Source organism: Globicephala melas, chromosome 17 (genome assembly GCF_963455315.2).
Source record: "Globicephala melas chromosome 17, mGloMel1.2, whole genome shotgun sequence".
Taxonomy (NCBI): Eukaryota; Metazoa; Chordata; class Mammalia; order Artiodactyla; family Delphinidae; genus Globicephala; species Globicephala melas.
In genome coordinates this window covers 38,415,606-38,431,929 of record NC_083330.1, presented here as the reverse complement: position 1 = coordinate 38,431,929, position 16,324 = coordinate 38,415,606, and the positions used below count along the sequence as shown (strand labels likewise).

Below are 16,324 nucleotides of genomic sequence, written 5' to 3'. Positions count from 1 at the left end.
ATTTTTTTAGCTAGAAAAATAATTTAATTATAATTAAGACAGAATAAGTAATTCAGATTAATAATCAATTACAGTTTATACAGGGTATCACTATAATTTGTGCTGTCTGCATAAAATATTCAAACAAATCCATTAAATGTTATATCAGTGCATAGAAAAAATTCATTCAAGCAGAATTTATGTACACTAACACAATGTACCTAGCATTTTCATGAAATGAGGTTTCCACAAAAGTAAATTTCCAGATAACTAAAGCTTAGTCAAGTGCTTTGTAAAATAGATTTCAGAAGTTAACAATAAACATTCTTCTTGTATGTATTATGTACTTATTAGACAGAATATTTGAATAATGAATTAAATAATGAATTAATTAATTCTTTCAAAAAAAAACAGAATCAATTTAAGATTGACTACACTGCTGATGTGATTATGTGTAATGTCAAGAAAAATTCTACCGGACAAGTTAAACAGGCAAGAAGACTTTATTCAAGACTACTGTGGACTTCCCTGGTGGCACAGTAGTTGAGAATCCGCCTGCCAATGCAGGGGAGCCCTGGTCTGGGAAGATCCCCCATGCCGTGGAGCAACTAAGCCCATGCGCCACAACTACTGAGCCTACACTCTAGAGCCCGTGAGCCACAACTACTGAAGTGCGTGTGCTCTAGGGCCCGTGTGCTGCAACTACTGAGCCCATGTGCTGCAACTACTACTGAAGCCCATGCGCCTAGAGCCTGTGCTCTGCAACAAGAGAAACCACTGCAATGAGATGCCCATGCACCGCAATGAAGACCCAATGCAGCCAAAAATAAATAAATTAAATAAATAAATTAAAAGAATCCGCCTGCCAGTGCAGGGTACATGGGTTCGATCGCTGCTCCAGGAAGATCCCACATGTTGTGGAGCAACTAAGCTTGTGCGCCACAACTCCTGAGCCTGTGCTCTAGAGCCTGCGAGCCACAGCTACTGAGGCTGCATGCCACAAATACTGAAGCCCGCGTGCCTAGAGCCCTTGCTCCGCAACAAGAGAAGCCACCGCAATGAGAAGCCCACGCACCACAGCAAAGAGTAGCCCCTGTTCACTGCAAGTAAAAAAAGCCCATGTGCAGCAACAAAGACCCAATGCAGCCTAAATAAATAAATAAATAATTTATTTAAAAAAAAAAAAGACTGTTGCAACAGGGGAGAGAGACTGAACTCAACTGCTACTACAACAGGGATTTACAGCCAATAGGCAGGGTAAGGGGGTCAGTGGGTGGAAAATTACTGAGAAGAACTTGGTTAGGTATTAACGGTGGGAGTATGAAGAATTTGGTTAGGTATCAAGGGTAGGGGGATTCTCTATAAACTGGTTTAGCAGGATCCTTGCTAAAGTCCTAGTTGAGAAGAAGGCTCAGAGGAGCCTGACTAACGTTTGGTCCAGGAGGGAGTTCTTGTCCATAATACTAGAAACAATAGTATCATTTGTGACAAAAGGGTTAAGTAAAATGTAATCCTACCCAAACAATAAAGTTGTGTTTAATGGAAAAATATGCTGCCTCAGGTAAAAAATTTTGTTTAATTAAAATTCAATAAAGTAAAAAATTCAGTCCCATTAACCACATTTAAAATGCTCAATAGCTGGACTTCCCTGGTGGTCCAGTGGGGCCAAAAAAAGAAAAAAGAAAAATGCTCCATAGCTACCTGCAAGTCATGGCTCCTGTAATTAGGCAGAAGAGTTCCAGACCTTCTTGGAGTACATTTTCATACCTATGTATGGACCTGCATTCTATACCTACACATATATTTTCTGTACCTACAGAAATATTTAGCTTTGGGTGTTTTGGGTAAGCATAATGGGATTATAATTGTATGTATTTTTGTTTTACTTGCTTTTTTCACTTACCATATATTTTGGAGCTTGTTCTGTGTCAATACACAGAAATCTACCTTTTGCATTTTAGTGCTGCCCAGAGTAGACCATAGTATGGATATACTTTAGTGACTTTAACTTGTCCCCAACTGATGTGCTGTTAGATTGCTTCCAATACTATGCAACTACTAAGAAGGCTCTGCTGCTCCTTGTGTGTTTGAGTATTTTTCAAGGTAGATTCTGAGAAGTAAAATTACTGCAAGTTTAGAAGTTTTTACACATGTAAACTATTAATACGTACTCTGAGATTGCCATCACAAATGCCATTTCACACTCTCATGAACGGTACAGAAGAGTACTCTGCCCTGCACCCTCATCCACTCCTGACATTTTCATTCTTTAAGAATTTTGCCAGTCTTGTGGATGAAAATCATTTTTCGTATACATTTCCTTGATAGTGAGATTGAACGTTTTTTCACATTTCCTCATGGATGTCTTATGGATGAAAATCGTTTTTGGTATACATTTCCTTTATGGTGAGATTGAACGTTTTTTCACATCCTTATGGATGTCTTATGGATGAAAATCATTTTTGGTATACATTTCCTTGATAGTGAGATTGAACGTTTTTTCACATTTCCATTAGCACATCATTTCTTAACACAATGCCTGTATTTCTTCCAAAAATAATAATATTGTTTAAAGACAGTGTATATCCTGTGTTCTTGCTTTCCTTTGAGTAACTGTGGTCAGGTTGTTGGAGCAGGTCAATTTTCAGTTTGCATCTCTAGGGGCAAGAATCATTTGCATTACTATTTTCTACAACTTTACTCAGCAATAAAACTGCTCAAAGACGGTGAAAGGCTAGGACTGCTAAAAATCAGATTACCCAGTAGAGTATGCCAGAAAACACCTAGCATCCTATAGTGTACCCAGCAATCTTTCACTTTTTTTCCTGACAAATAACACATTTCCTGACAAATAACACATTCTAGCACACTGTCTGGTTCAAAGTGAGAACTTAACAAATTTAATTTAATTCTCTTCTATTGAAAGAATGAAAAATAAAGTAATTGAAAATTGATGGCATTTCTGTAGAGCTATAGTTCTTTGGATAGGGGCTGTATCTAGATTTACCTTTGTTTTCTTTGGGCCTTCCTCAGTGCTTGGGAACATTTTTACAGGTGTTCAGCAGTTGATTGAATGGAACTGTGTTCAAGTATGTTCTAATTCATTCTCCTATCTGGAGAAACATGTATATCAGGAGAAAATAGGCTTATTTGTTTACATTGTTATTTATCATGTTTCAGACAGAGATTAGAAAATATATCCTAAACACGCAAATTGGTGGCCTTGCAAATGACTAGACTAGCTGTTTCCTTTCATAGCTCAAATTGTGTGAAAATGGCTAAATAAAGATCGTACTCTAATAATAGCGAATGCGATTTTGTTGTGTGCAGTCTTAAGGTGTTATTATGCTGTTCTTACTGTGAATGGTGTTTTTTACACATGCTAAAGCGGGCTAGCATATTCATGTACGTTACAGCTGGAATAATGCATTGCTTTAAAAACATAATTTTTATCTGCTTTTTAGATTTAGTGTTCAACAAAAATTTCTTCTTAAGTAACTGAAAAAAAAAAAAACAACACGGTGTTTACTGTAGACTGTAAAATGAAGGAGAAGCTTAGCTTTACCGTGGAGTCTGAGCTGGGTGTAACCTAACTAGCTAGAGGATATGCAATTCCTGATTGACAGCAGGACCAGCATTATGCAGATTTTGTAAGAGAGAACAGCAGCTCAGAAACAGTGATTAGGGTCTCTGTTAGGAATCACTACATTCACCACTCATATCTTTAGTTTTTCATTTTTCTGTCTACTGGATTTGTAAACAAATAGTACAAAACAGTTCCTCTTTTGTTTTTATTAAAGTGATACCGCAGTGCATTTTCAATCTATCAGTTAGGCAAACGTGTTGGAATTCGATATTCTCCCTAAATTAGCTAATTTTTAGCTGTGTTCCATGCTTATCTCTAGACCTTTGTGTGTTAAATCCTACCTCGAGCTGTTCTCTTTATACACAAGTGTGTTTTGCTTGTGCCTTCCTGTCTTCTTCAGTGAGAAGCTTTATGTAGGTCAGGCTTGGCTTAAGCAGATTTCCTGAACCTGCGTCAGCTTAAGCTGGAGGAATTTTAATAAACCCTCCCCTGTAGGCGTGGGCCTAAATGAGGCTAGCCTAGTTAAGCCTGATCTTTTTCTGTTTGTGAAAAGAGCTGAGCAGAGCTGAAGGCTGCATGGTGGTTTCAGAAACTGCCTACTTAATTTGAAAAGAACAATGGTAGGAAAAGCTAGATCTTCCAATTTTACCTTATCTGAAAAGCTTGATTTGTTAAAGCTTGTGAAGCCATATGTTAAAATTCTGGAAGAACACACTAACAAACATTCAGTAATAGTGGAAAAGAATAGATGTTGGGATATCATAGCAGTTAACTATAATGCAAGTGGAGTAGACCGCCCTCCTCGAACAGCGCAGGGCCTACGCACTCTTTACAAAAGGCTCAAAGAATATGCCAAACAGGAGCTATTGCAGCAAAAAGAGACCCAATCAGATTTTAAAAGCAATATTTCTGAGCCAACCAAGAAAGTTATGGAGATGATTCCCCAGATTTCCAGTTTTTGCCTGATAAGAGACAGGAACCACATACAAAGGTAAGCTTTATTTTATTTTGTTGTGAAAATTATGGCGCCTCCTATCTATTGGGCTCTGGCTTAGTTGTGATAAAGATATGCATAGTAAGCATCCCCACTACGGGAGCAGTGAATAGTGTCTTTGTTTTGTATTCTTAAAAAAGAAAAGTGAGGCTATAAGGAATTTTTCTGCTGCACTGGATTTAAGCCACTTTTTATTGTCTTCCCCTCCCCCTTCCCTCCTTCTGTAGTTTCTAAAAAGTAAAGGTTAGGGAGGAATAAATGGGATGTAATTTGTGACATTACCTCATAAACTTTTAAAGCTTTAAAATTAAATTGTTTAATTAGCTTCTGAGAGATACCTTTTTCTTATTTCATTTAAGATTACATTTCATTAGAATTTTCAATTTTGTATAAAGTTAGCAGTTTCAGGAAAAATGGAACCCTTGCTTTTTTTTAATGAATTATCAGTGTCTACACTTACTGAATATTAATTGAGCTAAAAACCTAAAATGAACAATTAAGTAAACTTGTTAATGGCATCATAGTATATATTAAAGTTTAAAGTATTTTTAAATGTACAGTTTAAAGTATTTTTCTAACTTAACATTCAAAATAAAAAAGACAAGAACACAAGAAAAGGAGTTAATGCCTAATTAGGGATTCAGATTACTTAATAAAACTAAAAACTTTTGTTGTTTTTACACAATAATGGTCTAGTTTCACTTTGATTTGGGGTCATACAGGAAAGGGTAAGCTCTCCCATACTATTCTGCAAGGGTATCAAATTATGAATTTTAATATATCAATAAGAGCAGCTGGATTAGAAACAGTTTTTTTGGTTGAATTTGTGCTCTACATAAGTGCTTGCCTGGAAATCTTCAAAAACTATTATCCTGCTGCTGATTCAGATTTTAACCTCTGGCAAAAGATAAAAATGGCAGCTACAGGCTTCTTCTGAATCATTTAGGGTAATTTAAGCAAACTGTAAACTCCTTGTTAGTTGAGGAACCTTCAAACAAAACTTTACAAGGTACTTTCCTATTGATGGAAGAGTCATTATATAAGCAAAATTATTAATTACCTATGAAATCCCTTTGAAGTTAGGGAAGAAATGGAAAAACCTTTTTAGCCAAACATATTTGTTATTTTGATAATTTACTAGGATAATATTTTTGAGCCCAGCTTCTTACCATATACTTCTTATTTCTAGTTGATAGCATAGTAAAAAAATAGCACCAGTGGGAATCCAAGATGTGGATACACAGTATATTAATTCATGGGGTCACTGCTTAAACTGTTCACTGTGATGACAGATGATTAAATCCTAGTATGCTGAATGTCCAAAAAAAAAAAAACTCCACAGTAAGACTGTTTTATACTCATTAAAATTTTTTCCCTCTTTGAATCATAAAGAACAGTGGCTTTGTATTATAGGTATAAAACTACCTTTGGGGTATAGGTTTTTATAATTTGAAAACTACACGTAGAAACTGTAGTTTTATCAAGTTGTGTATTTTAAAAATACACTGATATAGAAGAAAAATAATATATAAGATACAAAGATATATTTACATTTTGACCGCTTGTGTGTGTGTGTATGTATGTATGGTATATATACACATACATACATAGAATATATATACCTACACAGTCAGTCTTTGGGACACCAACATTTCTCTGATTAAATGCATTGATTTACACATTTCTATACCTACTGTTTAAACAATCAGTTTTTCAGATTTTAAAGGTAAGAATATCAGAAATATGCCAATTAAATGCTTATTTTTATTAGTGTGTCTGCTCTGCCACTTTCTCTATACTAGCATTTTAATTTATAATATATTTATGTACTTAATATACTTGTTTGACATCATCTTGAATCTTAATTATCTCAGAAGTTTATAATTCACTATCTTAATTATACTTCTATATAAATATGACAGTTAATCTCATCAAACTCTCTATACTTAATAAGGAAAATATTACTGCTTATATAATTTAACGTATTTAAGTATATACAGGTATTTTGTAAGGCTATTTATTTCTACAACTGACATTGATTTATGTCTTTATATTTACCTCTCTTTAACATCAGATTATATTTTGTGTTTTTATAACCAATTTTATCCTCAGAGTTCATGTTCATACATTTTAGAAGTTCTTTTCTGTTTTATCATTTTTTTGTGACCTCTAAATCATTTTTAGGCTTTGTTATGCCTTATTTGTAATGTTTTAACTAAAGTGGAATGGAATATTCCAGATATAAGGCGTATTTTTAATTTACATGGGAGTATATTGTCTATGTTTAATTGTGAGTCTTATAGTCTATTATACATACTAATTTGGAAAAGTAATTATGTGGATTTAAAAAATTTAATTTATATCTGTTGTTTTAACTTTTTCCCAATCTAGGATTTAGAGATGTTAATAAAAGCAAATCTTACTAATTTGAATTACATTTATATTCCATTGTTTTGCTTTTGAAAATCATAAAATGACAAAAAAAGACAAGAATGAAAATGAAGGAATTTATATAATCTACAAATAGGTTTTTTATAACATACTAAATATCTTATTATTTCATTTGTGCCTCTTAGACAAATATCTGATATTTCTGGCAATTTAATGTTATTAGTAAGTGACATATGGGGAGTTTAAATTCTTTTCCTTATGTTCTACTTAAACTTGTTCCAGCATTTTAATCATCCATGTAGAATGTATTCTAACCTATATTACTTATTTATAATTTATAAAATGTTATTTAAATAATGTGAAGTGTAGCATTTCCATTAATGTTCCAATAATCTCTTTCACCTCGATAACTTTTATTTTTAAGTTAAGCAGAAACATAAATTAAAAAAAAAACCCTCAAGAAACATTATGTATTCTTAATTCACAACTTCATGTTATACATGAAATTATTTAAAAACCAACAGAATTTTCAGGAACATTGTGTTTATGTCATAACAAATATTGTAATGTCAAAGTTTAAATTATGCTAAAACTGTAGTCGCCTCTAATAGGAATGCATATTTTATGGAAATTTCATGTAAATTTAATAAATTTTCAATATATCATATATAGGCCATTAAAAAAACATTGCATTGAAAAAACCCACTTCATTTATTCAATCATTCAACATATGATGAGCACCTGTGAGGTTCCAAGTAGAGTATTATACTGGGTACTGATGATCCAGTGGTAGATCTAAACCCTTGCCCTTGTACACTTCACCTGACCACTGGTTAAAAGACTTAAAGATCACCTGAGTCATGTAGTTTAGGATAGGTAAAGGGGAAACACCATTGCATCTGAAATTGGATAGTTAGGAGAACCCCCTGATAGTTGGGCATACCCAAAATCATACACAATCTTGTTTTTCCTCTGTGTGTGTGTGTGTGTGTGTGTGTGTGTGTGTGTGTGTGAGAGTGTGACTACTGAGAAATCAATACGTCTCAGAGATTGCCTTCCACTGTCCTGCTGGAAGTCATAGACTCTGGTGATTTTTAGATCAGGACAGGAGAGGAGAAGCAGGAGGTCTAGGACTAAGGTGTCGGGATAGCAAGGCCCAGAATGAATTAAATGACACTTTACACCATTTAAGAACCTCAGGCTTATAGGGACAATTGGTATCTCTTTGAGAGTATCAAAAATGCCTTTTCTTTTGTATTTACCTTGATAGCCTTGTGTAGTATTTGTAAGTTCCTGTTCTTTTAAGAGGCCAATTTTAAAGTTAAGGATGGAGATATATATATGTGTGTGTATATATATATATATATATATATATATATAAAATTAAAATCCCAACCATAGTCACTTTAATTTATTATTGCAAGGGTTAAAAATATTTTTTGTTTCATAATTTTCTTTATAGCTTGATAATTTAATGTATATTAAATATGAAATTATGCTTTAAAATGCTCTTATATTCATTTGATTTACATTTTATAATGCTTTTTTGTGTGCTGTAGTGCAAACTTGGATGAGGAAGCACAGGCTGGTACAAGTTCACTACAGGTAATGTTGGACCACCATCCAGTTGCTATTACAGTGGAGGTGAAGCAAGAAGAAGACATTAAGCCCCCTCCTCCACTGGTTTTAAATTCTCAACAGAGTGATACTTTAGAGCAAAGAGAAGAACATGAATTAGTACATGTTATGGAAAGATCTTTGTCACCGTCACTTTCCTCTGTTGATATGAGAATGACATCGTCTCCATCTTCTATCCCAAGGAGAGATGATTTTTTTCGGCATGAAAGTGGAGAAAATTTTAGGTCACAGTTAGGGTATGATCCTCAGATTCTGCAAATGCTGAAAGAGGAGCATCAGATAATTTTAGAAAATCAAAAAAATTTTGGATTATATGTTCAGGAGAAGAGGGATGGATTGAAAAGAAGGCAGCAGCTAGAGGAAGAGCTGCTAAGAGCAAAAATTGAAGTGGAGAAGCTGAAAGCAATTCGCTTACGGCATGATCTATCTGAATATAATAGTCTCTAAGATTTTTTTTTGCAGTCTTGCAATTTGATAATTTTAATTTTGGCCAAATTACTTTCATTTGGGAATATCCTGAAGCAGAGTACATATTCTTTTTTTTTTTTGTGGCCACGCCGCACGGCATGTTATGATCTTAGTTCCCTGACCAGGGATCGAACCCACACCCCCTGCAGTGGAAGCACAGAGTCTTAACCACTGGACCACCGGGGAAGTCCCAGAGTACATATTCTTAAAAAATATTGTTAATCTCTATTATGAAAAAGGCTTTTTTGACAGGATTTTCTAATTAATTAATTTTCCTTTGATATATATTAAAACGCTGATTGGTATGGTTATAAATTTTTTTGTCTTCCTCTAATTTTTTTCCTAAGATGTTTTAATTGTTGGCCTTACAAAAGATGTTTTATTTTGGTTATTAACATATATATAAATAACATATATAAATACATAAGTATTCTTTCAAAGTTCTGAATCTTCAGCATTTTTAATTAGCACTTTGAAAGCTGTATGTAGTTCAAAGTTTTTAAGTCAATCTAATTTAGAAGCAATACTAGCCTAATAGAAGCTTGTCTGTATGACATTGATTTTTATGCTTTCATTCTTTGACAGAGTAAGTCCAAGGATTTTAGGGATGGAAGGTATTTGGAGAACACTTTTTCCCACCTCAGTTTTGAGGTAATGAAACCGAGGTCCAGGGAGAACTCAATGATTTACTTGATGTAACAAAGCTCTTTATGGCAGAGCAATGACCAGCACTCAGTTTTTGTTTCTCTGTAATTTTTTTCCCCCTGCCATTCCACAGAAGTAAAAATCCACAAAAATATCCTACATGTTAAAAAATTAGAAACATTTATTTCATTAAAATTGCTTTTAAAAATTGGTGGGTTATGAAATCAGGGGAATTGTGTCAATTACCCCCTTCCTGAACCTCCTCCTTTTTTTGTCCAGCAAAATAAGATATTCTATTGGAGCTGTTACATATTTTGACTACAAGATTTAATACGTCAATTCATTTGCAATGTCTTAGTCTGAAAAAGATTTCTTTCACAGTAAAATCACAGTAAAAACTTTAATGAACAAAATTAAAATTTTATTTAGAATAAAAATAGCAAAAATTATATGTTTATAATTTATGATATCTATAGTCTTTTATGTTTTTGTAAATATTGCTATTTTAGTGTTTGTGGAAATAAAACCTTGATTCTTAAAGCACACATAGACATTTATGTTAAATCTTTAATATGTTTATTACTTAAGGATTTCTATTTTTGCTGGGACTGTGTTGAGGAAGGATATTCAAGCCAAGCTTTAGAATGGGGTAGGTAGGATTTCAGCCGTATTGGGGAGAAAGGATGTTTATGCCAGAGTGAGCAGCATGAAAAAGGCATAGAGAATGAGAAAAAGTGGGTCAGAGTGTATAAGCACAAATACAGTGCTAAGCCAGGTGATTTTTAAGTGATTTTAAGTGAGCATAGGGCCAATTAGGGCTGTGATAATCTGGACAAGGACATATACCTTGACTAACTGGTGTAGCTACCCTTGAGCTCCAGCAGAATTTTTACATGCAGAAATGAGCCAGAAATCTGCATTTTTATGAGAAATTTTTATTTGTAAAACATTTGCAAATAATTAAAATTATTTAAAATAATAAATAGACGAAACATGTGAATGGGCCTCATTCAGCCAGTGGGCTTTCGGCTCATGGCCTGTGGTGTAGAGCAGTGGTTCACCAAGAGTAGACCCTGACCAGCAGCATCAGCATCTCTTGAGAACTTGTGAGATATGTAAATCCATTCCTTTCGGATCAGCAACTTGAGGGGTAGAGTACAGCAATCTGTTTTAATAAGTTCTCTAGAGATTCTGATGCAAGCTAAAAAACCACTCAAAGAACCACTGGAATAGAGTATTTTGAAACCTAACATGGTGCCTAAATCATATTAGATTTTCAGAAATTTTTTTTGAAGAGTGGGTGAAGGTAAATTGAGGGATATCAATTTGGAAGTTGGAAGCTGGTTGGTGCCACATTATGGATTACATTAAATGCTGTTTTTAAGGAATCGAAAGTGAATATATAATGGCAAGCCATGGAAGGCTTTTGACTAGGGACATATGACTAGAGCTCTGATTTAATGTCATAATAGCAGCATTTCAGGGTGGGCATTGTAGTGAGGGGAAATTAAATCTGAAATTTAGGTTATGGCTATAGGAATAGAAAGAATAAAAATAAAACGGACTCTTACAGTACTGTTTTAGCTTGTTGACTGCTTAATTTCATTGGTGTTTTGTATCTGCTGTTAGAGTTAAGTATTTTATTATAAAAATGCCTTGAATGTATGATATATCCCTTTGACAATTTCATCTTTAATCTGTGCTTTGACTTTTCTTTCAGTCTAATGAATCTTATAATTCTTATTTGAGGTAATGTTTTTACAATATTATTCCAGTAAATCTTTAAGGTAGTAAGCTTTAACTTTTTGAAATGATTGAAAGCAAATTACCATACAAAATGTAATTCATGTTATAATCTTAGCATGGTACTACTCAGAATTGTTAATGAATGTTCAATTTGAATGCTGACTTTGTACAGCTAAATCAGTTTTCCAGGTGTGTTCTGTGGAACATTAATTCTGTGAAATGTTTTTAGCCAAGTTATGTGTTCAGAAAAGTGCAATATACATCTTTTTTGGTGGTTAGATTCTAATATAAGTGTGGAAGCTAAAAATGTATACTATATAAAATTGCCCTTGAAAATTTTTTTGCTGCCCAGAAAATAGTGTAAACATAGTCTGCTACAGTCTATTTTTCTCCAGCAGTGTTCAAGATTGTTGTTTCGTTGCTTATGTCATGTGACAGACTTGTTAGCATGTAGGGACCGAGTAGAATAAAAACCTTATTTTACATATTTTTAAACAACAGAATTACACTCATTGCAGTGAGTTTACTGCAGCAGTTTTTCTGAGTCAATCTTGTTTAATTTTAATCTGCAAAAATTAAAGTGAATGTGGTTCTGCTCCATTTTCATTGCTCCATCTCCCCACCTATGCAATTATAATTAGCATAGTATAGTTTATGGGAATTTCTGTGTAAAGAAGACTTGTTTGATGACTGAACTCTTTTTAGAGGCTGTTTATTATTATCTTGCAGAGTATCTTAGGGAAATTATGAGCTAAAGCTTTTTTCTTTTTCTTTCTATATTGAGACTTTTTTGAGTTTTTGACTACTTACCAACTTACATTAGCAGTTTTTGCTGAGGACAAGTTTCACTAAGGGGAATATATAAGGGCAAATTCTATTAGTACCAATGGAATACAATTGAAGCCACCAGACATCCTACTATAGAGAACTGTTTGGGGCTGTGAGTTTACTTACGAAATGTAATGCTGGAAAAACATAGGAAAGAGTGTTTTTATTTTTAAAATGTAGACTTGGTTCTGTAGAAATACTATTTCATCCAATATATTAGAAATTTAGATAGTGCCTAGTTATTCTTGCCACCTTCTTGTCTTTTCTTATCCATTTGAACTTAAATGGATGTTTGTTTTTTTACAAGTTATGATTTTATAAACCTAGGTATGATTTATAGTGACATTCTGAAAAAGTTAATGAAGCTCTTTCATTTCTAACAAATGCCAGATTTCTTAAAATATTCAAATTAAATATTTTCCTTTTTTGTATAATGCGACATCAACTTGGTGTTATTTTATTTTTGAAAGATTCACTCTACCCTATTGCCTCTTTACTTACATGAAAATGTTTGAAATATGAATTATTTTCCATGTGCCTTCTTTTAAAGTAATGTCAAGTTTTAAATAGATATGTTTAAATAATTAAGTGTGGTAAATTGTAATTAATATATACTGTAGATGATAGTGGTTAAATGTGTTGTTAATACATGTTCTTTTAAATACATGGTAATACATTGTACTACTCTTTGTGTGTGCCATGAAACAAAGAATTCAGTACTATAGAGGTAAATTTTTTTGATGAGGCATAATTGAAATATATTTCTTTAGGTGATATAATAGATGCCAAATGTACCATGTCTAAATTTCATAATATATTTATTTTTTTCAAATGTTAAGATTCACAAATTCTCAAAATCAATTAAATATTTGATGGTGACTTTGATTGTAAATAGTTAAAAATAATTAGATGAAATATGGTTGCAGTACTTAACAAATACAAAAGAGTAAATTCTTAAAATATGCAACCTAATTAAACATTAGCAGTCATGCTAGATCTTGTATATAATTTTGAGAAATTGGTTCCGTATTTTTTAATGTATCTTCTTAAAGTTGTTTCATTAAAAGTAGCAGCTATAATGTGAATTTATATAATTTATTTTTAGTTTTCAATTCCTTTGTAAATAGTAGAAAGCAAAGTAAATAAATAAATAAAAATACCACCCAAGTTAGCCCAAACAATTTAAACTAAAATGGATGTATCATTAGACTTACACTTTGTTAGTAGATCTTTCATGAGTGTGAATTCACCTCTGTTACAAAGATTAAGAAATCCTTCAAATGTATAGAAACGAAAAAATTTATAGTAAACATTCATATGCCTACCACCTACATTCTACAATTAATGTTTTGCTGTATTTGCTTTATCACATGTTTATCTGTCTATCCATCCATACATTTTTTATTTTTTAAGAAAACTTATTTTAAAACAAGTTGCAGAATTAGAATACTTTACCCATAAACACTTCAGCATGAGTATTATGAACTGGAGTTCAGTATTTATTTGTGTGTTTATGATTTTTTAGGTAAGATTTACAAACAGTGAAATGCACCAATCTTAAATGCACCATTTGATGAGTTTTGACAAATGACTACATCTGTGTAGCTTAAACCCCCATCAAGATTTTAAAAGTTATCACCCCAGAAAGTTCTCTCCTGCCCTTTCCTAACCAATACCCTGGTACCTCAGGCAACCACTGTTTTTAAAAAAACACTAATTTCTAAAAAAACAGATAAGTTTTGCTTGTTCTATGACACAGTATAATTGAGATCATATATAGTATAGATCCTTTGTTTCTGTTTTTTTCACCCGTCTTAATGTTTTTAATATTCATCCATCCTCTAATCAGTAGTTCATTGTTTTTTGTGGCTGAGTAGTATCCATTTTATAAATATACCACAGTTTGTTTATCCATTATCTTTTGACGGACTTCTGGGCTATTTCCGGATTTTGGCTGTTATGTATATTATTGTATAAATGTGTTATGGACTTAATGCTGGATTAAGGAAGATATATGTTTAACTTTTTAAGAAACTGCCAGACCTTTTCTCAAAGTGATTGTACCATTTTACACTTCCCTCCATAGTGTATGGATTACTATTTTTTTAAATAAAGCTTTGCGTGTTCATTGATTGGAATGTCAGAATTGAAATTGATGAATAACTTTTTTTGATATTTAAATGAATTTAAAATGCTGGGCAGATAGTTTAGATATCTGGGAATATTATAGTTTTACTGATTTTTTTTCTATTTTAGCACTTTTTGCCACTTATTGCATATATGCTTTGACATGAAGTACTGAGAAATATGATAAAATGTATATATAGTCCCTGCCATGCTCATGAAGTATCATTCTGAAAATGATCTTTAATGCAAAGAAATAACTTCTAGGTTTATTTTGTACGTAATGATACTTGTACTTAGTTGACCTTCATTCTGTTTTGTTAAAGAAAACTGGATGATTAGCAGTTTGAAGTAATTTGTATATTAATGTTTGTATATTTTTTAGTGTAATAAAAACTATGTTTTAAATCTTATATTTATATTGCAGTTATATGTTAATGCATATTAAAAGTTCTGGTAGCTTTTGGTAATTTTGAAACTCAAAAAATACAGTCTGCAAGAGTATTTACATTTTTTATTGAATTTGATGATATATGAGATTTTAAATTTTATTTGCTCCGTTGAAAACAGTGTGTGTATTTAGAATTGTTAAAAAAAAAGAATATTAAAGGCTTAGGTTTATGGAATGCATAATTAAACCATGCAACCCTAGAGTTACTATGCTTAGGACTCATTCATTAAGATGATAATGTCCGGGCTTCCCTGGTGGCACAGTGGTTGAGGGTCCGCCTGCCGATGCAGGGGACACGGGTTTGTGCCCCGGTCCGGGAGGATCCCACATGCTGTGGAGCGGCTGAGCCTGTGAGCCATGGCCGCTGAGCCTGCCTGTCTGGAGCCTGTGCTCCACAACGGGAGAGGCCACAGCAGTGAGAGGCCTGTGTACCACAAAAAAAAAAAAGATGATAATGTCCACTATTAAAATGACAGTGTCTCCCCCTTCCTCTTTTATCAAAGCATGGTTTTAAGCACTCTTACCTTGTGAATCTTGCTGTAGGCATTCAAGCCTCTTGTTTATGAAGACCATTTTTGGTGTTTATTTGGGAAGTAAATTACAGGGTCAAGGGGGAAATAGATCAGAACCAAGTTCAGAAACAAAAATTACAGGTAGAGTGGAATTGTTAGTGATGGTTAGTCTGGGATATAGCAAATTAGTCATTATTTTATACATTACAAATAGTCTAGATGAAGGCAGTTATGTTCCATATATGTTTAATTCCCAGTTATCTTCATTCGACTTTTTTGCAGTCATTCACCCTCTCCCTTCCCTGCCCTATAGCCTACATTTAAAATGGGGCTAAATGCGAAGGGACTAGTGCAAGATGATGATGATAATGGTAGTTAACATTTAGAGAGCACTTACTGCATGGCAAGTACTGTTCTAAGTATCTTATATATATTAGCTAATTAGATGAAATATGGTCGCAGCAAGTCTGTGAGGTAGGTATTAGTATTACATTCATTTGGCAATTCATAAACTGGCAGAGGGGTGAGTAACTTGTCCAGGGTCACATAGCTAGTAAGGGACAGACTCAAGATTCATACTCAACCAGTCTTGGCTTCCGAGTTCATGCTTTTATCTTTCTTCTGTTCTGCAAAAGAAAGGATATATCTAATTCTGAGAATCTTATGGTATTTCAAAGTGATTATAAGAAATTCTGGATTTTTAGAATTTAACTACTGTCTTTTGTTCTAGTCAGCTTTTTTTTTTCTTTTGCAGGGGAAAGTTTGGACATAACAGCATAACAGTCAGCTCCTGAGAATATAACAGGATATTTGACTCTAGGAATGTTTTTCCCAGCCATTTTTGATGAAGACACGCTTTTTATCCCCTCTTTAACAGCAATCCTGAAGAATTTCACTTTTCTGTTAGATAACCAAGTAAAAAATGGGAACAAATTTGAAAAACGCAGAAAGATATTGTCAGT

At 33.2% G+C, this 16,324-nt stretch overlaps 2 protein-coding genes across 8 annotated transcripts in view; both read left to right on the top strand.

The window, feature by feature from the left end:
- Positions 1–16,324, top strand: part of RAD54B (RAD54 homolog B) — a 94,991-nt gene that overhangs the window by 33,219 nt on the left and 45,448 nt on the right. The window contains exons 1-2 of one of the 7 annotated variants that reach the window (XM_060287169.1): positions 4,487–4,556; positions 8,510–8,555. The exons of 4 other annotated variants lie outside the window; for them this stretch is intronic. The gene's annotated coding sequence lies outside the window, so the exon portion shown is untranslated. Of the gene's footprint in view, positions 1–4,416; positions 4,557–8,509; positions 8,556–16,324 lie in introns of those variants that run through there. 2 more of the 7 variants (XM_060287171.2, XM_030862891.2) reach the window with 2 other exon arrangements.
- On the top strand, positions 4,121–14,758 carry FSBP (fibrinogen silencer binding protein). The gene is made up of 2 exons (XM_030862893.2): positions 4,121–4,556; positions 8,510–14,758. The coding sequence occupies exons 1-2, from the start codon at positions 4,183–4,185 to the stop codon at positions 9,033–9,035; spliced, it is 900 nt and encodes a 299-aa protein (XP_030718753.1). The 5' UTR covers positions 4,121–4,182; the 3' UTR covers positions 9,036–14,758.